The 24,324-nt window shown below is 33.7% G+C and overlaps 4 protein-coding genes across 4 annotated transcripts; 2 read left to right on the top strand and 2 right to left on the bottom strand.

The window, feature by feature from the left end:
• Positions 1-605: 605 nt before the first annotated feature.
• On the bottom strand, positions 606-5,064 carry Rpt2 (26S proteasome regulatory subunit Rpt2). Its single transcript, XM_028178103.2, has 9 exons — positions 4,918-5,064; positions 4,559-4,840; positions 4,273-4,443; positions 3,574-3,702; positions 2,850-3,035; positions 2,217-2,317; positions 1,830-1,926; positions 1,538-1,747; positions 606-805 (listed from the first exon to the last, which is right to left on the bottom strand). Exons 1-9 carry the CDS (start codon positions 4,918-4,920, stop codon positions 671-673), a joined length of 1,314 nt encoding a protein of 437 aa, XP_028033904.1. The 5' UTR covers positions 4,921-5,064; the 3' UTR covers positions 606-670.
• Positions 5,065-6,330: 1,266 nt separating this feature from the next.
• Positions 6,331-11,729, top strand: Srp54k (signal recognition particle 54k). The gene is made up of 7 exons (XM_028178104.2): positions 6,331-6,868; positions 7,059-7,235; positions 7,789-8,018; positions 8,436-8,586; positions 10,436-10,584; positions 10,864-11,125; positions 11,200-11,729. The coding sequence occupies exons 1-7, from the start codon at positions 6,791-6,793 to the stop codon at positions 11,656-11,658; spliced, it is 1,506 nt and encodes a 501-aa protein (XP_028033905.1). The 5' UTR covers positions 6,331-6,790; the 3' UTR covers positions 11,659-11,729.
• A 6,509-nt stretch (positions 11,730-18,238) lies between these two features.
• Positions 18,239-21,675, top strand: LOC114245760 (CCA tRNA nucleotidyltransferase 1, mitochondrial). Its single transcript, XM_089738589.1, has 6 exons — positions 18,239-18,435; positions 18,584-18,783; positions 18,973-19,256; positions 20,089-20,409; positions 20,543-20,759; positions 21,062-21,675. Exons 1-6 carry the CDS (start codon positions 18,310-18,312, stop codon positions 21,378-21,380), a joined length of 1,467 nt encoding a protein of 488 aa, XP_089594715.1. The 5' UTR covers positions 18,239-18,309; the 3' UTR covers positions 21,381-21,675.
• Positions 21,378-24,057, bottom strand: LOC114245772 (abscission/NoCut checkpoint regulator). The gene is made up of 6 exons (XM_089738590.1): positions 23,919-24,057; positions 23,749-23,835; positions 23,272-23,339; positions 22,549-22,804; positions 21,945-22,196; positions 21,378-21,637 (listed from the first exon to the last, which is right to left on the bottom strand). The coding sequence occupies exons 1-6, from the start codon at positions 23,964-23,966 to the stop codon at positions 21,434-21,436; spliced, it is 915 nt and encodes a 304-aa protein (XP_089594716.1). The 5' UTR covers positions 23,967-24,057; the 3' UTR covers positions 21,378-21,433.
• Positions 24,058-24,324: the final 267 nt, after the last annotated feature.

Below are 24,324 nucleotides of genomic sequence, written 5' to 3'. Positions count from 1 at the left end.
ATTGACAAATTACTCAGCCGTTCTTGTAACCTTGTTGTTCGCAATTCATTTTTTATTCTCTTAAGCTGCGAAAATGACCACTCTCGACTACAGTTGGTAACCAAATTGTCGGTCCTTGGGGGCCCCCTGAGAATGGGGGCTCGGGGCACGGGCCCCGTGTGCCCTTATGGTAAAGACGGTACTGGTTGAGACATTCTAGGTCGACACCTTACAGCCACAAAGTTCAATTTGAATAGTAAGCTAGTTTTGTGGGATGTTGGAATATAATTGGTTGAAGACCATTGAGAAAAACTACGGTTAACTACGGTTACAACTACGGTTGTGGTAGATATATGTATAAAAATTCAATTGAAACTGAATAATGAAATATGTTTCACAAGAATGCTCCTAGAATATTCGATTTGTAATTTGAAACTCTCTTACCAAAGTACTTTTGAGCCATGCTCTATCTACAATCACAGCAACTCTGGATATTTATTAAACTATTAGAGACTTTGATTTCTTTGAAATCCTTGTAATGTTATAAGAAAACATAATTATTTGATGACACATTTACAAATTAAAGAAGCGTAATTTTGTTTTAAGCCATTAAATTAAATAAAAAGTGGAAAAAAAGCTTTCGTTTATTAAGTTCGTAATTTAATAAATCATTGAACATAATTGAATACATTTATAAATAAAGTCCTTCTGGTGTGCCTTCCTTCTTGCGGTATAGGACACTTTCCTTTGATTTCTTGAAGTCCTCATTTGTTACTTTCATACGGCGCTCTCTAAGTGCCATGAGACCAGCTTCAGTACATATTGCCTATAAATAAAAATAAAAACTATAAAAATAACAAAACGTACAAAATGTATAGTACAGTTTATGTATTATACGGTATACCAAAAAGTTGTGGTGATTCATTTTGTATTGTAATAATGGAATATAAAAAAAAACCTTTTTTTTTGCCATATATACCAGCATTATTATACCTCTTTGGTTAGAAAATAAATCATCTAAAATGAAATTGTAAACATTGATATCATAATAGTATCCTTTCTAATATTTTTAGTCTGCATACAAACTTTGAAACTACAAACATAACACTCCGAAAGTGATTTTTATTGCTCACAGTTGGTAGCGCCAACTAACGAAAAAAGTATTGTAAAAAAGTAAGTAGTAGTGTTATATACACATATTATATCGAGAAATTCGACTCATCCAGGGTTCCTGGAGGTTAATAGTATGTAAACTCGTTTATATTTATTTTATTATGTTTTTCAGAGTAGTTTGTGAAAGCACATTAAGTTTTGTTTTTAACACAATTAGGTTAAATTCCACGATCCTGTCTATTTCTGCTGAGAGTCATGCGTTCCGGTTTGAGAATTGGCACAGCCATAAAATACAATTAATACTTTTGATTTCATGCATCAAGACAGGTCACAGCATTTACGTTACGTCCACAGGCATAAGGTACGAAGTGGTTACATCACACACAGGCCAAGAACTAATATGCAGATCTACAGCAAATAGAACTAATAACAAGATAAAAATTACCTTAATATCAGCACCAGAAAGATCATCTTTTGACATAATAAGTTCAGACAAGTTCACATCATCAGCTAATGTCATTCTTGATGTATGAATGGTGAAAATCCTTCTCTTGGTTTTCTCGTCAGGCAAGGGGAATTCAATCTTCCTATCAATACGACCTGGTCGAATAAGTGCCGGGTCTAAAGTTTCTATACGGTTTGTGGCCATGATCACCTAAGAATAGATGTTAGATTAATTTTAATTACCTTGAATAATAAAGCTATTTTTGTTAAATATTGTGACTTGTGAATCTAACCTTCACATCTCCTCTCGAATCAAAACCATCAAGTTGATTCAATAATTCCAACATGGTCCTTTGAATTTCCCTTTCACCACCAGAGTTTGAATCATAACTGGAAAAACAATATTCTTTGTTAAGCTCCATTTATTATGTCAGTTTATTCCTACAGGGCTATTTACCACTTTATGGAACAATTTCACACAACTCAACACAAACAATCTCATCAAAATCTTGATTTTATTTTATTATAGAAATTCCACTATTTAAACTGAAAGTATTACTCGTTTGTGATAGATATAGAAGAATAGCAGTATGTATCTCTGTGGATTCATTTTTCCAACAGCAATGTTAGTCTCTTATACCCTATTTAGTATATTTTTTCATTGATTGGATTGGAAATACCGTTTAGTGCCCACTGCATCAATTTCATCAATGAAAACAATCGAAGGTGCATGTTCCTCAGCAACACGGAACAGTTCACGAACCAACTTGGGACCATCTCCCTGAGAAAAAAAAATCTTTTAGAAACAATATCTACTATTTTTTCATACCATAGACAACCATGTTATGTTTAATGTGAAAGAAATTATTGTAAAACAAAGCATTGATTTGGTATTAATATAAGTTGATAATTCAAAATTTTAAGTGAACAATTATCTTTTATATGTAGTCATCGTTATGAATGACGTTTCTGTTTTAATGTCTACTACGCAAACACATTTCTGGTTTGTCTGTTTGGTTCTATAGTAGACTAAAGCATCACAAAAAATAAGTTCTTTTTTTTATATCCCAACAAGAGAAATTTATAGTTATTCTTCTTTTGAAGGCTTTTCATTGGATTAAAATAATTCTAAATAAATTTTGAATCAAAATTATTGTTTAGCAAATAAATAGCTAGGTTTGTTAGCAAAGTTAGAACTAAGATAGTCTGTTTTATATAACCCACACTTAAAATATAATTATGTAACATGGATTTATGCTTAGAATTTCTTGAAACATATTCATACATAATTTAAATTTATCTCCACAACTTACCAAATATTTTTGTATAAGCTCAGATCCAACTACACGTAGGAAGGTAGCAGATGTCTGATTTGCAACAGCCTTGGCCAGGAGTGTTTTACCAGTGCCCGGAGGACCGTACAAGATGACTCCTTTGGGAGGTTTGATTCCCATTTCTTCATAGTATTCCGGATGTGTTAGAGGCAACTCCACAGATTCCTGATAAAAATGTTTTGATTATGATTCAATTAAATGAGCAACTATGTACTATCATTATGATGTTATTACAGTACTAGCGACCCGCCCTCGCTTCGCTTCGGAAACATTAAAACACATATGAAACAACAAAAAAAAAAATTAAAAAAAAAAAAAAAAAGTAGCCTATGTTCATCAGGGACAATGTCGGCTTCTAATGGAAAAATAATTTTTCAAATCGGTCCAGTAGTTTCGGAGCCTATTCGAAACAAACAAACAAACAAATCTTTCCTCTTTATAATATTAAGTATAGATAAGTATAGATTCTTAAATGATGATTATTATGAATCTTCAAATATTTGTGGACTTTTTTATTACCAAACTAGCAATACTAATATGAATAAAAATCTGAATATGTAATTCAGATACTTAGAGAAACAAGTATTCTATCTTTTTTAGTAACTACCAATATGATTTTTCACAGAAATATTATAATAACATTTATTAATTATTTTTATTTATTTAACTAATCTTTTCAATTGCATATTTCTGGAAAAAAAACCTTGATTTCTTGGATCTGGGTGTCCAGTCCACCAATGTCAGCATAGGTTTCCTGTGGAGCCTTTTCAAGCTTCATGACTGACACCATGGGATCCGTGTCATCACCCAAAACACCAACAACTGCATGCACCTGTGTAGTAGTATTCATTGCATTAATGATGGACATAACCATAACGCTTGAATGAAACGGACATTCAATCTTCGTCATGTAGCATTTTAAGTCTGTGTAGAGTGGAAGTCATATGATGTTAACAAATAACAGTGTTCAAAATCCCTATAAAATTATATAAAACAAAGAGAAAAAAAAATAATATGATGTTGATTATTATTATCTGATTGTAGTTGGAGGATTGTAATGATGAAAATCTTTCAAACTCTTAGAAATATTTTTTACAAAAAATCAATCAAGCTTTTAGGCTAGAATTAACAAGTTCTCCCAGATTAAGCGCCATCAGCTCACTCACCAATCTATGTGTGGTTAGAATAGCTTCTTAAGCTACCAACAAATCAGTAGAGTAATGAAAAACAAAATTGCATCTTGAACCTCATAACCAGTAAACCATTTTGTATTCTACTTTATTTTTAAAAAAATACCTATGTTATTTGTGGATACAAAATTGACTCAGAATTATTTGTATTCATTCCTTTTTCACGTATTCAAACATGCATAGTCAATTAACAACAAACAAATTATAAATACCTTATGATTCAGTAACACAGAGCATCCAGGTTCAAGCTGATCCTTGTCAACAAAGGAGAGAATGCTAACATAATGTTCACTGCCAACTGAAGTTGACACTATTGCATGATTGTCATCTATGATTTCCTCAAGATTACCAACTGACATTGGAGTTCCTCTTAGATCATCAACCTGAAAATTTGTTTCACTTTCCATTAATTGCAATTTTAGGTGTCCGAGATCTTAATCTATCTTAATTATTTGAATTTATTTCATGTCATTAGGTAATAAATTCTTAAAAACACACCTTAGACCTTTCTTCTTCAATTTTCTCTTCCTGTGGCTTCAAGCGTTCTTGATTACGGATGAACTCCTCTTCCATCAACAAATAGTCCTTTATTCTTTCGAGTTTTAACAACTTGAGTCGACATCTTGTATGAGGCGTGACTTGCGGAAGCTTGAGAGCCGCATCTGGTCCCTTAGCTTTCCTTTTCTTTTTACCAACTCGTGTAGGGATCGGAGGCTCATACTTCTTCTTCTTGTCTTTGTCATCTTTTTTGTCACCACCTCCACCTGATTGATTTTGACCCTAAAAGTGAACATGTTTCATAAAGATGAACTTCGAAAGGTGACTATTATAATATAATTTATTCCGTTTGAATATACCATTTTGAGTCAATTCCACAAGTTCCCAAGTTTACTGAATTTTAAAATAAATACTTCAGTTCCAATTTACAACTTATTGAGATTACAAAGCGAAAATTACCACCACAGACTATTAACAGTATTACAACAGACAATTTTGACGTATCTAGAATATATACTCTATGGGTGGATTAAAGCAGTCTTTAGTAGGGACTTTTTGGCCGGAGCGCGAGGAGTGAAGTTGTGTAATTTGTTTTATTTTGTCTATTTAGTGTTTCTTCAGGTTAAAATGGGTGATAACTGTGGTTTATTAACTGTTTAATATCTCTGAAAGTGCACAAATGTGGGAAAATGAAACAAAGCCGCTGGACATAACTTCTCGGGATCTTCCAAAAAGTCCACTGAAAAAATCTCAGTAAATGACTACCATTTTACTTCGATTATATTTCATTCCTAATCATCTCATTTCATTTAATTTCATCCCAATTGATAATTGTCTCAAATTAATCAACTTCATTTCATTTCATTTCATTAGACTCCATATTTTCATTATTCATAAAAATAAGAATATCAATTAAAATAAGAATTGAGCTAAAGGTCTTAGCTACCAGGTCATAAAATCATTTAAAAAAATGTTTTTAGTAAAATTAACCTTTCAGTGTTTGCGAAAGTACACAAGTACGATATTATAAATTGAAAAAATTGACACTTCGGGTTTTTTTATTGGTTAGATGGGTGGACGAGCTCACAGCCCACCTGGTGTTAAGTGGTTACTGGAGCCCATAGATATATTACAACGTAAATGCGCCGCCCACCTTGAGATATAAGTTCTAAAGTCTCAGTATAATTACAACGGCTGCCCCACCCTTCAAACCGAAACGCATTATTACTTCACGACAAAAATAGGCGGCTAATAATAAACTCATAAGAGGACCTAAAAGGGTTCTTCAAAACAGTTCCAACGAAGTTTCAGTAAATTCCCACCATTTTACTGAAACTCCAAAATATTACTAATTTTTATTTTTATTTCATATAATTTCATTCTATTAAATTTCTTCGTTTAATCTTCTTTCTTTTAATTATAATTTCAGATCAAACAGATACATTTCATAATATTGTAAAGGAATTCTCTTTAATTAAAAATATATAGGTATTAAAACAAAACTTAAATAGACATCCATTAATATTTCACACAGATATTAAGCTAAGATATTAAGTATTTAAACCACAATGGCTATACGTTTAAACCTAAAGAAACACTTAAATATAAAAAAATTAAGCAGGACTTCGCTACACGCGTTCTGCTAAAATGCCCAAGTTCATCTTATTTCGCCATGGTACGGTACCATTGGTAACTATCTAAAAAAAATTTAATTATAAAATTAGCCGGATACAAGTCCGTTGGCCGTCTACATTTAATACAACCTATCTATTTGGTTTTGGGTGGACCAACTCAAGGACGTGACTGGAGGCCAGATACAGGGAGCGGTACATATGACGCAGAACCGGACCGAGTGGAGAAGATTGACATACAGTCACGAACCTCAGCATTGAGGGAACGACCAGAAAGAAAGACCTATTTGGTTCGATGCAATAGCCATAGTGAAACAGATGAATTTTGTTATGGCAATCTATTATAGTTACAACAAACGTGTAAGCCTTGCGTCAAATAGTGAAATCGTACAAGAAAAATGAACTTAGAATTTTAATTTTATTACCTACCGCAAAGCTCAAATAAACTGAAAATATATTTTTTTATGCTTGCTTAAAATAATTATTAAGATGTACGAAAAAACTACTATGTTTTCGTATAAATATCTATAATTATTTGCAAGTTATAAGTGTCAACAGCTGGCAAAAATAATTCCTTTTGATAGCCTAAAACTTAACCAAAATGGTTTTAGCAGATTTAGGCCGTAAAATAACCACTGCTTTGCAGTCGTTGAGCAGGGCTACTATTATAAATGAAGAGGTAAGACTGAGAATATAATCACCCTGTAAATATGACAGAGTTGTGCTCTTTATACAGTTAATACAACAGAACAATTTGAGCATATAAACTGTTGCTTAATCCACATTACTCGAATAAAAGACAATCAATTGTTAAATGGAAATAAAGGTACTTTATTTAATACACTTAAAATTTGTATCCTCATTTGCAGGTATTGAATTCTATGCTGAAGCAGATATGTGCTGCATTATTGGAAGCAGATGTAAATATCCGCCTTGTAAAAAACTTAAGAGAAAATGTTCGCGCTGTCATTGATTTTGATGAAATGGCTGGTGGACTTAATAAGCGAAGGATGATTCAGTCTGCGGTTTTCAAAGAACTAGTCAAGGTAAACTTTTTATAGTTTGTACAATTATCACAACAGATTGGTGTTGTGCTTAAGTTAAGCTATTACTTAGATAGTTAAGCAATTAGCTGATTATTTTTAGCATAAACATAAACATAATATAAAATAGAGAAATGGTGACAAATTTTTATACTTATTATATATTTTTACAAAGCGCATATTTAGTGGTAGGACTTGTAGGAACTGTATTTTTTTCAAATTCTAGCTACTACTAGTTATACTTGCATCTTGTGGAGAGACTATCCTACTCTATCCTCTATACCTTTTTTTTAGTGTGTATAGTAGTGATGAACATTCTTACTAAAATTTTAACTATCAATAGTTACTGTTCACTTAAGTAACATTGTCATTAATTGTAAATAAGTCTTATTCACAATTATTCAATTACTTTTTTATGTGTATGCACAATATAGATTAATTACTCAAGAATAAATTTTCCTCCTAGGCAACCGCTAATAAAATATATTTAGTAGTAAGTCCTCTGTTCTCTCAAAGCAGACACATACAGGTAATTAACTATTAATTAAAATTAAAGCTTGTAGATCCCGGGGTTAAACCATACCAGCCTGTCAAAGGGAAGCCTAATGTAATAATGTTTGTGGGATTACAAGGATCTGGAAAGACCACAACATGTACAAAACTTGCATATCATTACCTACGTAAGAATTGGAAATCATGTTTGGTATGTGCTGACACATTCAGAGCTGGTGCTTATGATCAAGTCAAACAGAATTGTACTAAAGCCAGAATTCCGTTTTATGGAAGGTATGTATATATGTGGTGGGTTTGTGAAATAATCCTATTATCTCTATTTAACCATCTTTATCTCCCACCATCAGAGCAGAGTTCATTCTATTACCTACTACTTCAAACTGATGCAGTCATCTGCAGTCCATATTGAGATCTTTTTTACTACTTTAACATAAAATTGACATTCTTGGTAAAAGAGTCCATCCTCAACCTAAGTCTCTGACCTGAAGAATGTCTGTCTGAGAAAAACAGTTTATACTAGATGTAGGCCTGCATAATGATATTTAATACTTTGGGGTAGTCCCAATAGATCTTTGTGTATGGGATAGTGTTTGGTAGGATTATAATCTCGCCACCCTTTTCTATCAACAATTTAATAATAAGATTATGTATCACTAAGTAAATAATTCAGCATACAAATGTTAATTTCAGCTACACAGAGGTGGATCCAGTAGTAATAGCAACAACTGGAGTGGATATGTTCAAGAAGCAAGGTTTTGAAATGATTATTGTGGATACTAGTGGTCGTCATAAGCAAGAAGAGTCGCTTTTTGAAGAGATGTTGGCAGTTGCTACAGCTATTGTAAGCTATAACATTATTATTACAAACAATTTAATTCAACACCCTGAATTTGCTCATGAAATATGTTTGACAAAAACAAACAAAATACACATGAAAACCGTGAAATCTATACATGGAAAATTAATGTTGGTTGTTATGATTGGTTTATTCAGTTGCTAATTATATTGACCACTATGAAACTAAAGGGGTGTCCAATTTTGTTTCTTCAAAGTACTTATAGTAACCGGCAAACTTCTTGAGCAAATGACCTTGACTGCGCAGAACCGAATTTTAGATCACTTTGGTGGTGAGGGCGAGGCGCGACGGCAGGGGAAATCGTATCGAGCGCGTTATTGGTAGATCAGTCGAACCTTGCGCCCCGCACCGCGCCCTCTTTCCGCTTGCTCCCAAAAGTACGCTTGCGTACAGTAAAAAGTCTATCGTTATTAATTGTTACGTTATTTGTTATAATTGCTTGTTGACTTTGTTGCCATTGCTATATGTTGAGTGTTTGTTGATTTTTTATAAAAAATACACTATGCCGCGACAGACTGGTGTAGTATTCAAAAGAAAGGGTAGAAAAATTGTGTACGACGTATATTGCTTCATTATAAAACAGGGGAAGAATGATATGGAAAAATTAAAACAGACTTCGGAAGCAACAAAAACATCTGTGAGTACTGTTAGGTGCATTATTAACGAAGCTAAAGGCTCTGGCTTCCTCGCCGTGTTTCGGACTCCGGGTAAGAAAAGATCAGGTTAGAAGAAAGTTACCGGAGTGGATAGTTTCGTTCAATCTGCAATAAAAAGATGTAATCATAATAACTACATAACAAGCAGCGAAACTCCGTATCGTAGAAAGGCTTCGAAAAATTTAAAGAAGATATAAATTTTAATGGCTCGGAATGAAGCTTACGACGAATTATGAAAGAGCTAGGCTTCAGATGGAAAAAAAAAACAGAAAGTAATCGGAAGCTGGTAATTGAAAAAAGTAACATTCAGTTACTACGAATCGAATATCTTCAAAAAATAATTAATTATAGACAAAAAAGAAGACCGAACCGACCGAGTTGTAAACTACACCGATGAGCCCTATGTCGACTCATCACGATGATAGCGACTCGGGTGATGAAAACAGTGATGATGATGATGGTCAAGATTATGATAACGAAAAAAAAATTACAAATACCAGCTTCGCTTCAACTGAACGAAGACCTGGCAACAGCTCTAGTTTTGACTTAATAGAAGGAATGTCTATTTTACCCCAAGATTAAATTATTACAATTATTAACCTATATTTTTTGTTGATGTTCTAATAAATATATAAATAAATACAAAATATGTTGATTTTAATAATTTATTAGCATTATGACGCAGAGTAAATAATGTTTTTGCACGTGAGTGTACCATGCGCGAACTTACCCCCACTACGTCGACAAATGCTCAAGAAGTTTGCCGGCTATTATACTACACTTACTACTTAAATAGTCTTTAAAAACAAAAGAATGTGATTTACAAGAGTACATACATTTTATTTATTTTATATATATATTTTGTAAATAGTTTTATTTCAAAGAATTGCTACAATTGCTGGCTTGATTTCACATTATATAGTAATATTTATGGGCTCAGTAAATACTTAAAACCAAATCTGGGCTTGACCTACAAATCTACACTAATAAAAAAATAGAAATGAATTGTTGTTAAATTGAGGTGTAATAAGTTAGCTTGAACATAAGAAAATCTATATTTATTGTTTATAAGGGTTACAGTAGTCCAGATCATTAAAATTAGAGCAATGTGGTGATTATAACTTTTAAGTTTCATTATTAATATTTTTCTAAATGGACTAATGTATTGATTATTTTAGAAACCAGACAACATAATTTTTGTGATGGATGCAACAATTGGTCAAGCTTGTGAAGCTCAAGCCAGGGCTTTCAAAGACAAAGTAGATATTGGTTCTGTTATCATTACAAAGTTAGATGGACATGCCAAGGGAGGAGGTGCACTTTCGGCGTAAGTCACTCAACTTCTTATTCACATAATATTTTTGGATAAAAGTAAAATAGCTATTGTAGAATGCTATTTACTTTAAAATTTTAACCAAATTTAAATTTTAAATATATGTGTAATGTGTAATCTTCTTCTTTATTCTTTATTTGTACACACTGTTAATATAATACAGTAATTGCGATAAGATATAAAAAAATGGCGAGCTTAACTCAACAATTGAGTTATCTACCAGCTAACCGTAAAATCTTATACTGTGAATCTCTTTTTCCCTTAATATTATAGTGTTGCAGCTACACAAAGTCCTATCATATTCATTGGTACTGGAGAACATATTGATGACTTAGAGCCTTTCAAAACAAAACCGTTTATAAAGAAACTCCTTGGCATGGGAGACATTGAAGGTCTCCTAGATAAAGTTAATGAACTCAAACTCGATGACAATGATGAGCTACTAGAAAAACTTAAACATGGGCAGTTTACTCTCAGAGCGATGTATGAACAATTTCAAAATATAATGAAGATGGGGCCTTTCTCACAAATAATGGTATAATTTTTTTTCTGAAACAATTATTTTATGCCGCCTAAAGATAGAAGGTATTGTATATTTTGTTGTTTTAGGGAATGATTCCTGGATTTTCACAAGATCTTATGTCAAAAGGAAGTGAACAAGAGTCTATGGCCAAATTAAAACTCCTTATGACAATTATGGACTCCATGAATGAAGGTGAACTGGATAATAGAGACGGCGCCAAGTTGTTTTCTAAACAACCGACACGTATCACTAGAGTTGCACAGGGAGCAGGTGTCACAGAACGAGATGTTAAAGACTTAATTGCACAATACACAAAATTTGCGGCTGTCGTTAAAAAAATGGGCGGAATTAAAGGATTGTTCAAAGGAGGAGATATGGCTAAGAATGTTAATCAAACACAAATGGTTAAATTAAACCAACAAATGGCAAAGATGATGGATCCTCGCCTCCTACAACAAATGGGTGGTATGTCAGGTTTACACAATATGATGCGACAGTTACAACAGGGCTCAAGTGGAATGGGTGGGTTAATGGGTGGCAAATGACATTAAGGCAATCGTAAGAACTGATGTAATCTTTTAGTGTTTTAAAGACCAATAAAACTATGACAAATAAACTATTGTTTAATAATACATTTATAGTTACATATATGAAAGTTATTTAGTGCAATGGGCACGATAATAGTTATATATAATCAGAGCCATGGACTATACTACGTGGTAGGTAAGGCACAATGAGACTGCATGGTAAAAAGCTAATTAGCACATTGAAAAAAAGGAGGCGTTCAAGTCGATTATTATAAATATCGGGGATGTCTTCTTGTATTCGATTGTGTGGATAAGCAAATAATCTACCCATCGGCTCATTACCTTATTACCATCAGTATATGAACGTTTTTCCTTTTAAAAACATTATTGAAACCCTTAAAAATTAAATAGAAAAAAAAGAGGCAAATAGTAAGAAAATTAGTGAGCATTAAATAGTGTCATGGATGATGATAGAAGGCTCCACTTGTAGCCTCACTGGGTATTATACATTTAAGAAGTTCTGTTGACCCTTTATAGTTATATAAATGAGTAAAGGGGCCCTTTATTTAAGACCCATTGATGCCGCAACGTAACTGTAGACAGCGGCTTAGCTCTGCCCCTGGCATTGCTGAAGTCCATGGGCGACGGTAACCACTCACCATCACATGGGCCGTAAGCTCGTTTGCCTAAAATAATAAAAACCAAACTCAGAAGATCAAAAAGCCGAAGCTCCTTCCTTACCGCAATCTATGTGCAGTAAACCTAATTTTAGAATTTACACACTATGACGTTGTACCGAGTTTGTGAATATATTATGTATTCCCAGTAATCGGACAATTTTCTGTAATGTTTTTTCTTGGTCATGAATACTGAATTAAATGAATTTTATTTAAAAAGAATGGAATTATATTTTTAAAACTCAGTTATTTGGCTACCTAGTGTACATATTGTTTTCACTGTATTGGTATTATTTTCATCAATTTGGAAACTATAAAAATATGTACGAGTAGTTATGGAATACGAATTCCGTCGCGTATATTATGTATATATGTTGGAGTATTTCCACTTTCGGGTAGCGACATGGTAAGCGGGTGGTCTTCGTAAGTCAATAGAACCAGAATTGAACTCAGAGCGTATATTACGCAGGAGCGCTCCGTCCGACACGGCGACTGGCTCGCTTCTGAGCTCGAGAGTTTTTTTTTTTTTTTTCCTACCTAAGCTGATAGCCCTAGCGGCTATGTCAGCGTAACCCTAACTTTAGTAGGTGAGCTCACGGGGCTCAAACCTGACGATGTTGCTAACACGAACCCTAGCAAGAGCCGTGCTTCGCAGAATCTACCACCGGATCGGAAACGCGACCCACTGAGAAGATCCGGCGAGAAACTCAGTGGGCTGTGTCTGAGAGTTAGTTTACTCGTCGAGCCCTTCGTCGCAAGCGACGGGTTCGACGAGAACGGTGACCGGTGCTTGAAGTACCTAAAAGCACCGTTAGTGGATCAGGAGGATCCGAGATGACGTGTTTTGGGCGACGTCGACTGCTTTCCATTCTGCCCGCAGGATCGGGAATGTAGTTACCGGCGGTCACGCTGAGAGGGTTCTCGTGTCGTGCCGCTTTATCGAAGTGGCGCATGGACGCCGACTGCAGATACTTACTGATGGACTCTAGTCCAGGTCGTCATGGAGGTCGACATTCCTGACGAACCACGGGGCTCCGACGGCTATCCTGCAAAAACGGGATTGAATGACTTGGAATGATTTCAAGTGTATGCGGGCCGCGTGAGCGAACACTACACTTGCATAGGTCATGACGGGGCGTATGCAAGTTTTGTAGAGTGTCACCTTATTTCTAAGGGACATTTTACTTCGCCTACATATCATCGGGTAGAGACGTCCTAGAATGAAGGCGGCACGGTCGCGTACCGTCTTGATGTGAGGGCGGAATGTCATTCTACTGTCGAGGGTGACGCCTAAATATTTGACCTTCGGGGCCCACGGTATGGGCTGGTCGAACATCGTGATTGGGCGAACGGCGGGGGCGGAGGTGTTGACGCGCCTAGTCGGGAGGGAGCTCGAGAGACAACAACGGAGCGTTTTTATAGCAAGGTATCGTGGTAGGACGATGTTGTTTACGATTCTTATCTTGCACGTGTTGTTTTCGATGAATGCTTGCACCTGTTGTTTGTCGTCCCATCTTTATTAGTCATGAACTAATGGTTTATAAAAACACGCGCCGAACAATGAAAATTATTAATGACACATATAACGGAACCAAATATCCGAACGTGCGATGCCGCCCCCGCCGCCGCCTTACCACCCGCTGAGACAAGTTCTCGGAGCGAGAACACCGACCGCCAAATTATTGTCAGTCTTAGTTTATCTGTACGGTTCTCAAATCATTTTGTATTTTTGTATTATTTTAGTTATTGTGTCGCTTTGATATTAAAACCTAATACAAATCAGTGGTAACATAATTTTCATATCTTCTTCGCAAACAGCACGGAACATCGAACTCACAAAAACTCACAAAAGCCCTACCAGTCGGACTTTTAGTGTTAAAAATGGCGCCCAACGTGGGGCTGTGAAGTCATATATGAAATTATTGTGCCTACATAAACGATTTGTGTTTCACTGACTTTACCGACTAAACCGTCGTCAAATAATGCCGCCGAATAAGATTCCCAATTCCGAAGAGCGGGACTTACTTGAGACCTTAGAACTTATATCTCAAGGTGGGTGGCGCATTTATGTTGTGTATGTCTATGGGCTCCAGTAACCACTTAACACCAGGTGGGCTTTGAGCTCGTCCACCCATCTAAGCAATAAAAAAAAAAGATCAAAGTTTAGAACTAATACGTATCTTAAGGTAGTGTCAAAACGCTACTTCGACAAAGGGGCGCGGCACGATAACATTTTAATCGCCGGGCGGTACTAATTACTTACCACATTCAGAAGACCAGGCCACGTAAAGTAGCCGTCCCTCTCCTCCGTCCGTCGGTTTCCTCATTACTGAGGGTCCTGGTCATGGCCTTGAAACAGTTTGTTTTTTTATAATGCACCGCCATCTGTTCCTATCTGCAGCTGAGTGCAGAACATCGTGTACTGTGGTATCAAGGGCTGCATCAATCTGGTCCGTCCAACGGGTCGGGTTCCTGCCTTTTGGTCGCTTGCCCTCGACCTTTCCAGTGACCATCAATTTCTCCAAATTGTCACTGTCTTTCCTTGCAGTGTGGCCAAAGTATTCAAGAATCCTTCGCAGGTAAATGGTGGAGAGTCTAGTCTGGATCTTGAGCTGAGCTAGGATGGATACATTGGTGCGGTGTGCGGTCCAGGGAATACCCAACATTCTCTAGCACCACATTTCGAAGGCATCAATCTGATTGCAGTCAGCTTTCTTTATAGTCCATGTCTCCGCTCCGTATATGAATATTGAAAACACTAGTGCCGTCCCACGAAACATGTATTGTCGGATACTTCGGATCCACTTTTGGTGCTTTTAGACCACTCAAGCACCAGTCGTCATCGAACTCGTCGATTACGACTAAGAGTTCTACGAGCGAACTAACCCATAGACACAACCGACAACGTTTCTCGCCAGATCTTCTCAGAGGGTCGCGATTTCTATGCAGTGGTAGAATCTGCGAAGCTCTGCTCTTGCTAGGGCTAGTGTTAGCAAATTCTCTCAGGTTAAGTGAACTTGTTGGAGTTTGTATATTAAATGTAATGGCAGGCAACACTTGACACTTGATTAGATTTCGAATATTAGAATTATTTTAAACTTCGAAACTGTTTGTAAAAAATTTTCTTAGCAACCAATATGTAATGAATTTAATGAAAATAAAACCATTCAAAACAGAAAATTATTATAAGAGCATAAGATAAGGTAATGGAAGGGAGAACACTAACATAAGTAACAAATAAAAATAATCGTGAAGACGAAGTTCGAGAAGGTGCTAGAGGAATATATGGAGTTAATGGAGTTCGAGAAGGTGATATTAGAGGAAATAATAGTAATGGAAGTAATGAAGTTCGAGAAGGTGAAATAGGAAGAAATGGAGTTAGTGGAGTTCGAGAAGGTGATATTAGAGGAAATAATAGTGGAGTGTAATGAAGTAGAAATGGCGTAAAGTTCGAGAAGTTGTTAAAAGGCGAAATAATAAAGAAACAAATGAAAATGGAACAAATGATAGCACATTAACAAATGAAAATCTGGTCATGGAAAACTTTAAGACTTTAAGTGTATTCATTTAAAAAAAAAAAGTGAACTTGTGTTTCGGGATAAATGGGTTAGTTTAATAACTTCTTTGGGAATTTAAATGTTGTATTATACAACAATAGATATATGTAACTGAAAAGAGACAAGGATAATTCAAAAATTAAGAGGGTGCTCTTTTTCAACAGATGCAAACAATTAAGGGGGTGACCATAAAAATATAAAAACAATTGTTAACGCCTACGAAGTTTTACTGAGCAATATTAAATTTTTATTTATGTTCACCGACACAATTTTTACACACATCAATTAATGGCCGTGCCAAGCTAACTTGTTCGCAAAGTAAAATTTAACAAAAACCTGTATAAAGAAAATACAAGCACAAAATCGATTGTGGAAGTTTTATTGAAGAGACCTAAGCATCCAACAACAATAGTTATCCTAAGCCGTGGAAGAAGTACTCATTTTTGATTCAAACAAACTTACAGTCGTTTTTCTAAAATCCTTTTGAATCTCTTTTATAGTTTTGTTTTATTGTTGTTTTTGTTATAAAATATGTTAGGAATTTTGGTTTTAATGTTATATTGAAATAATTGAACGGATACGTGCAAAAAAAAAAATTTAAGAAAGTGAAAAAAATTATAAAAGATAATAGAAGGTTGTATGAATAATGTAAGGTTGTATGTGTTATGTGAATTGAAATGTTGAGTTTGTTGAACTTGTGCGAGGTTATTTGTTATGAGTTATGTGGTTTGTGAGTGGAGTTGAAGGTGGTTAAGGTTAAAGAAGTTGAGAGGGAGATTAACGTTAAATAAGTCGAGAAGGAGATAAAGGAGTTTAAAGGTTAGAGTCGAGAAGGAGTTAAAGGTTAGAGTCGAGAAGGAGTTAAAGGTTAGAGTCGAGAAGGAGTTAAAGGTTAGAGTCGAGAAGGAGTTAAAGGTTAGAGTCGAGAAGGAGTTCAAGGTTAGAGTCGAGAAGGAGTTAAAGGTTAGAGTCGAGAAGGAGTTTAAGGTTATAGAGGTCGAGAAGGAGTTTAAGGTTATAGAGGTCGAGAAGGAGTTTAAGGTTATAGAGGTCGAGAAGGAGTTTAAGGTTATAGAGGTCGAAAAGGAGTTTAGGTTAAAGAGGTCGAGAAGGAGGTTATTAAAGTTAGAGGTTGAGAAGGAGTTTAAGGTTATTAAAGTTAAAGAAATAAACTTGAAGAGTTTATGTAGGGAGTTGAGAAGGAGTTAGACTATTATAGTCAATGTTTTATGAGTCAAGAGGGAAGTTAAGGTTGAATGGTTGTATGGTTGAATGAAAGTACATTTTTGATGGAATTGGAATTGGAGTTGGAGAAGTAAGAAAGGATTAAAGGTGGTGATATTAAAGATAGTATTAAGTTTGAAAGGTTGAATGAATAGTTGTTGGTTAAATTGAGAGGGATTATGTAGGAGTAACGGAATGTAAGTGGTTGTGAGGTTTTTAGGTATGTATGGAAAGAATTAATTTATGAAGGTTAGGTTAGTGTTATTCTTTTTTGGTATTAAATTATAGACGGAGAAAAATGTGTGCAAGTGTTGAGGGGGTGTGTTGGAGTTTGTATATTAAATGTAATGGCAGGCAACACTTGACACTTGATTAGATTTCGAATATTAGAATTATTTTAAATGTTTAAAAAACAGATCATTGTATTCTCGTAAGAAAATGTCAGAACTTCTCATCTAGACACGGCAAGAGAAACATGAAATAGTTTTAAAAAAAATATAAAGGTAATAATTGTATAATGGTGTAAAAGTGTTCAAGATATCTGCAATATAATTATAATGAAGCAGTTGTGTTTTTAAATAGCCCCTCATCTCCTACAGAACCCAATCCCCTCAAATTTAACCGTCCAACAGAACTCACCTACCAAATCGTAGGTAGTAGGAGGTGGAATAGCCCCTTAGGTTACCAATGATTAGGTAGAGAAAAAGAAAGGGCTAATCAAAATACCTTACAATAGTTTTTTCTTCCCTTTAAAAATTGGTTGCTGTAGTTTCTGATAAAGTATATTATCTAAGGTACCTTACCGATTTCTATCAAATCCAATGACAGTTCAATTAATATGTAAAGTAAACTACCTAAATGTATTAGATACCATATGCACTGAACAGTGTTCTTTAGGTTATAGTTTAAAGAAATTTAAGCTAACATTTTTCATAAATTGCTTTTGGGGTTAAATGAAATTTAATCCTAACAATTTTTGAGACAAACCATCTAAGGATAGGACACATAGAGAGAGCCTTTTTTCCATTGAAAAGCAGAACCCTAAAAATTAAAAACAACATAAAAACTTTAGACAGGTATATATGTACTGTTTCAGTTAAAGAGATCGCGACAATATTTCTTAGCATAGATAATACACCTAATTTCTTAGATGACATTTAATTGTGTCACGAATTGACCACCTAATTTGACAACTAAAATTACTACCTACTATGAAAAATTTCAAAGATTTACGTGAGATATACAACAATATAGCCACTTTGATTTGTAATTTCTTTTTTGTTATGTTAAGTGCATGCAAAAGAATCTTAGGAGTCGGACAATTCTTCCAGCTCAGGGTGATTACAAAATTCTTGCATATAATTTGCTACCAACCTCAAAATTTTGTTTTAATTTTTTCAAATATATGAAATAAAGCTAATAAAAACGATAAGCTAACAGCAATAAGATGAAAATAATAGGTATATACATTCTTGATATTTTCAGGGGACATGCAGTGTTACTGATCCAAGTCGAAGAAGGTTTCGGTCAAAGATGGACTTAAATTTAAAGTGTCGGGAAAATCCTATTGTTATTAAAGTGGATTCGCCAGAGTTTAAAAGTATATTTACAGAAGAAGTTATAGACCTAAAAAAATTTTTTGACAAATATAAACATGAAATTAGAATAGCTGGTGGTGCTGTAAGGTACAATTTCCCAACATGTTATTTATTTTAAGAAAAACAATATCACTTGACAATTTTTACAAAATTTTTAGTTCATGTAGATAAGTAAAATATTAGAAAGAGATTTACTAATTGGATCGCTTACAGTAATAGTTCCATTTGTATGTAATATAAAATGAAAAGTCATTTAGTAACAATAATTTATTTTAGAGATCTTTTAATGGGACTTACACCAAAAGATCTTGATTTTGCCACAACAGCAACTCCTGAAGAAATGAAAGAAATTTTCACTGCGGAAGAAGTAAGAATGATAAACGTTAATGGAGAGAGACATGGAACTATCACTGCTCGAATTAACGACAAGGAGAATTTTGAGGTAACCACCTTAAGGATTGATATGGTTACCGATGGACGTTTTGCAGATGTTCAATTCACTAAAGATTGGAAACTTGATGCTAACAGAAGAGACCTTACTATAAATTCTATGTTTTTAGGTGATTTAATTATTATTTTTTTAAATAAACAGATTTTTTAGTTAATATATGTATAAGTAGTAGAAAAAAAATACCATCAACCTAAAAAATAAAAACAAAGTTGTGGGATCTCTTCATTAAAAATAATAATAATGAAATATAAACTTTCCTTGTTAAACTACAAATCATTGACAATTATGACAAGAACATTCATGTCTGCTAAACAAATATGGTATGGTAACAAACAGAACATAACTGACTGAAATGTGATAGCTCCTGGAGATAACTCACTGCTCCTTAATGCTGTATTATCACATTACTAATTTTATATTAAAATGAGCAAGCAGTTAACAGCTAAACAATTAATCACCCCTTTTTTCTTCACTCTTTGAATTACTTCAGTGTCATTTTTGAGTTCACGAGTTGCCATACACATAATTAAGGGACTGTAAATCTACAGATTGGATTCTCTCAGGCATATCCCCCAATTCTCTGAAGGAACTGGCTAGTCTTGACTACTTCAAAAAGTAGCAAATATTATTAAATATTTTAAAAGATGATGTTAAAAATTTATTAGTTGTCCACTTTTTGTTAGAAGGATACCAGAACCAATAGACATCACAATGTAGACATGAATTCTAAGAGAAAATTAGGCAGAATAGTGGTACCTACCCTCCCGTGCAGGTTTTACTGTACATCAATAAACTAGTGTGATTTACATTTAAAAATTAAAAGTTAGTTGCAAGTAAACTACTTATCCTCCAAAACATTAACTCAATAGTCTTACCAGAGGCTATATACAAGTTTTTCATATTGTATTCATTACAGGTCAGTCTACATTTGTTTGTTACAGGGTTTGATGGATCTGTTTATGATTACTTTTATGGATATGAAGATTTACAAAAGAGAAGAGTTGCATTTGTTGGAGATCCTGATGTTAGAGTCAAAGAAGATTACTTGAGAATTATGCGTTATTTCCGATTTTATGGAAGAATAGCACTAAAACCAGACAACCATGAGGAAGAGACACTAAGAGTACTTAAAAATAATGTTCATGGCTTGGAAAATATATCAGGTGAAAGAATATGGGGTGAACTTAAAAAAATTTTGCAAGGAAACTTTGCTGGAAATTTGTTGAAGACTATGCTCAATGTAGGTGTAGGAGAGTACATGGGTAAGATGTTATAGTTATTCATTTATTATATCAGATACTGTTGAGTTTTGTCCAATTTCTTAGCTGGAGTTTGAAACTTTGTTTGTGTATAAATATGTAATTGAAACAATTATTTTAGTTATAAAATTTTCAGGTTTCCCATTATCTCCTAATGTGCAAGAACTGGATATGTTATTAAAAAGAGCCCATCATCTTAATTTGAGTCCACTCAGTTATCTTGCTGCTCTAGTTAAAGATTTAGACGAAGTCACAGTCTTGCATAGCAGAATGAAATTCTCGAAATTGGAAAGAGATTTGCTTTACTTTCTGGTAGAACATAGAGATGACAAAGTTTCTGATAGACCCATGAAGTAAGTTTTGCTATTTAAACAAAATAAAAAAATATATGTATAATATAAACTGTTTCAAGGTGGGCTACAGTAGACTAAAACGAGATGGACTTTGAGCTCATCTTCAACAATAAATAGACTTACGACTTCTCATTAACATGTGAAATAATAGATGAACAAAAACTGAAGTATAGTGTCCTACTTATTTTGGTTCAAGTAGTTCATTATTAAATGAAAAAAGTTTTTACTGTTAAGGTTAATGTTGTGTATGTATGTAAATGTATCATTGATTTAATTACTAAAAACAAGAATTAATATTTCAGACCCTATGAATCATTAATATTAAATACATCAATGAAGCAAAAAGTAGCCATAGAATATGTGCGAGAAGTTTTAAAGTATAGAGGAGATGAAGAACTCTTAAAAAGACTTGACAACTGGGAAATCCCTCGTTTCCCTGTCTCTGGAAAAACCCTTAAAGAATGTGGAGTACCAGTTGGGAAAATGTATGGCCGAATAATTAATAAACTCCGGGATGCATGGATTGATAGTGAATATAAAATGACAGAAAAAGACTTAATGTCTTATTTACCTAACATTATTGAAGAATTTGAAGAAAAAAAAATCGAAAGAAATAAATAAAATATTAAAAATTTATTTATTTTAACTTTATATTAAATCTTTTATAGAATTATTTAATTTGTTGGAGGTTGATAATTTTCGTATCTATCACAGCCATCATCATCATCTTTGTGTTCCATGAAGCAAAGCTTACAAAACAAATATCGACATCCCAAACACCGCAATACTGCATCTTCATTACATATCTCACAAAAAGGCAACTCATCATTTTTTGTTGGTGAATCTACTGTTTCATCAAGTGAAGGATCAGCCTTTATCTGAAAAATAATGATGAATAATAATTTTTTTTCTTATGGTAGAGTGTTTCATTTATAAATGAGTTAGGGTCTGGAAATAGATACTTTATAATATTGCAGCAGGTGCAATAGTATGATGAGCCTGATAGTGCACTTAACAAATTGAAGGCAGAGAGAAAAATAGCCCAAATAAATACTTTGAATATTATAAGAAAATGATAATATTGCTATCTGTGTAAAAAGTTATGGCTTATGGTTATTTACCCGCCTATGGTGTAGTTGACCTGCAGAGTACCTAGAAGTAAACCTCCATCCTAATCATAATTACCTTTTCAATTATATTATTCACTGTTTCTTCTTCATCTAATTCTGTATTATTATTTGACAATAATTTACTTTTATCTTCTGATATCTCGGTACTTGATGATTTCAATTTTTGCACTCTAGATTCAATACTGTCTATTATATCATTAAAATCATCTTTATATTTTGTGTCTATATTAACTTGCTCCAAATACTGTTTCATCAAATCATCTGCCTGCTCCTGTTCCGTCCTTAAATCTGGAGTGGGTAATATGGGCTGGAATTTATACAATATTCTTAAAGCAGAATACTTTTCTTAGTATTTAGATCAAGCAGAACACGAAAGTGTTAAACTATTTGTGATTTTAACAATTGTTACTGAGTTTTAGATCTTAATAGTAATTTTCTGTTCTTTTATATTAATCAGAAGATACCAAATGTTAGATCTAGACTTTCTTGAGTTATTAGGAAGTAACTTCCCCACCGAAAAATGAGGTTTATTTTTGTTTAATGATGGTGTTTGTGTATATACTAACTTAGAATATGTTGCATACGTTATAAAAATTTTGGCTACTTTCATATTCCCAAGGTTAAAAACAAAATTATATTTTACAGCATAAGTAACATACCTTACTATGTGATTGTACAGGTACACCTCTTAAATTAGCCAGTCGTGCTTCAATTTCACTGACACTTGCTGATGGAAGGTCACCTTTTATATTTTTAAGCCTCTGAGCAATCTCGTCATCTGTGGAAACTTTCTTGTGAACTTGTTCTTGCTTTAGGTTCTGTAATCGTTTTAAAATCTCATTGTCTTTTGAACTTGCTCCAGCATAGTTTGTATTGCTATCATTTGAATCTGGTGGTTGAACAGTAGCTAATCTTCTGAAAAAAATTGTAATTGGTCAATTAATTTGCAATGCAGTACATAGGTTCCCTAGAAAGGGTAAAATAATTAAATCATAGTAATAATATGAACATATTTGCATTGCTGGTGTCTAAGAGTGATGGTAACTTGCTAAAAAACAACTAGAAAAGAAAGTACCTCATTTTCTTTAGTTGACCTGAAAGGCAACTGAAAGGCCAGGGTTAGGCCAGTTAGTAGACCTCTCTTTGAGTATTAACATACTGCTGTTATCACATCACTTGTACCTATTTTGCATTATTCTGTGGCAATACAGAATTTGCAATAGAAAAATATATTATTTGATTTTGATTAAAGTATTCCTTGTACAAAATAGCAAAATAGCAAATTTTCCTTGAAATGAATTCTTTCAATTGCACACTACAGTTTTGGATCAAAACCTATGGTTTTAGATAATGTATTCACATTAAGTTTTTTTTATACTTACTTGAAGTAAGCAGATGGAGGGTCTATTTTTTTATCATAATTAGATTTTTTTTTACATTGTACACATACCTAAAATAATAATAATAATATATTAATAACGATTTAAAGCTTTAACTGTTTATTAAACCTATTCATCACAAATTACAATGGAATCCTTTAGAGATTCTTTAGAGAGAGTGAAGTACTATCTTTACAATATATTGGACCCCTTTGATAGATAATTAAAATAAGGTTTTAAAGTTTACTAGTGATAACACTTTTAAACATCAAGTGAAGTGCACACTCCTCTATTGTCATGTTGCACACCCAGATTTAATTAGTCAGTCATTACACCAATGCAATTGACACTACTATTGTTACAATATGAGTCATTGGGTTATAAATTGAATGAATAAATTTTTTTTGCATTACTTTGGTTTTAATACTTAGCTTACCAATGGAGACAAACAAAATTTTAAAAATAAAAACTCCTAATGACCTTTGCTTCAGCATTCAGTTTCTCCAAAAACATTTTGTGGTCAAGACATTTTGAACAATAACTAAATCCACAACCTGGACATCCCTTCTGGAAAAATATTGTTATAATTTAAATTTTCATTTTCAAAAAAGTGCTATACATAGCAATGCATTGTTCAAAATATGTCTTACTTCTTTCCGCAGTAAATTGAAAGGTTTCGCACAAGTATTACACGCCATTACATAAATTACTGTAAGACTCTCCGCCTCGTAATCACAAATTTAGGTACCAAAATAAGTACCTGCTACAAAACCTATCTAGTACGGTACCATAGATTATACACTTAATATATTTGAGATAGATGCGCAACTCTCATTTTTATTTTTGCTTTAGTTAGAGCCCAGGACAGCAGGCGTCGCTGCTGTCGATTATTAATCTCCCTACCCCCCACCAGGTGGCTTTTTTAGTAATTTTAATATTTTTTATAATTAACTCTCTTTATGAAAAAATCTTATCGTTTAGAATCGCTGAAATTCCCGGTAGTACTTATGAAATATTAAAGAACGTTTGATTGTGTTCAGCATTCTAATCGATAAG

The sequence above is a fragment of the Bombyx mandarina genome, chromosome 25, assembly GCF_030267445.1.
Source record: "Bombyx mandarina strain Sakado chromosome 25, ASM3026744v2".
In the NCBI taxonomy this organism is placed as follows: domain Eukaryota; kingdom Metazoa; phylum Arthropoda; class Insecta; order Lepidoptera; family Bombycidae; genus Bombyx; species Bombyx mandarina.
The sequence above is the reverse complement of the archived record's forward strand: the minus strand, read 5'-3'. Positions and strand labels throughout refer to the sequence as shown.

Bases quoted from the DNA above. Each gene is read 5' to 3' on its own strand.
- Rpt2 (XM_028178103.2), bottom strand. The intron at 3,703-4,272 runs GTATTTATAATT...ACTACTACACAG, and splicing joins CTGTGTTACTGAATCATAAG to GTGCATGCAGTTGTTGGTGT. The intron at 806-1,537 runs GTAATTTTTATC...TTTTATTTATAG, and splicing joins TTTCTGGTGCTGATATTAAG to GCAATATGTACTGAAGCTGG.
- Srp54k (XM_028178104.2), top strand. From the start codon at position 6,791: ATGGTTTTAGCAGATTTAGGCCGTAAAATAACCACTGCTTTGCAGTCG. The intron at 6,869-7,058 runs GTAAGACTGAGA...CCTCATTTGCAG, and splicing joins CTACTATTATAAATGAAGAG to GTATTGAATTCTATGCTGAA. The intron at 10,585-10,863 runs GTAAGTCACTCA...TTAATATTATAG, and splicing joins GGAGGAGGTGCACTTTCGGC to TGTTGCAGCTACACAAAGTC.
- LOC114245760 (XM_089738589.1), top strand. From the start codon at position 18,310: ATGAAAAATTTCAAAGATTTACGTGAGATATACAACAATATAGCCACT. The intron at 18,436-18,583 runs GTGATTACAAAA...TGATATTTTCAG, and splicing joins GACAATTCTTCCAGCTCAGG to GGGACATGCAGTGTTACTGA. The intron at 18,784-18,972 runs GTACAATTTCCC...AATTTATTTTAG, and splicing joins ATAGCTGGTGGTGCTGTAAG to AGATCTTTTAATGGGACTTA.
- LOC114245772 (XM_089738590.1), bottom strand. From the start codon at position 23,966: ATGGCGTGTAATACTTGTGCGAAACCTTTCAATTTACTGCGGAAAGAA. The intron at 23,836-23,918 runs GTAAGACATATT...ATATTTTTCCAG, and splicing joins TCAATTTACTGCGGAAAGAA to AAGGGATGTCCAGGTTGTGG. The intron at 23,340-23,748 runs GTCATTAGGAGT...TTATTATTTTAG, and splicing joins AACTGAATGCTGAAGCAAAG to GTATGTGTACAATGTAAAAA.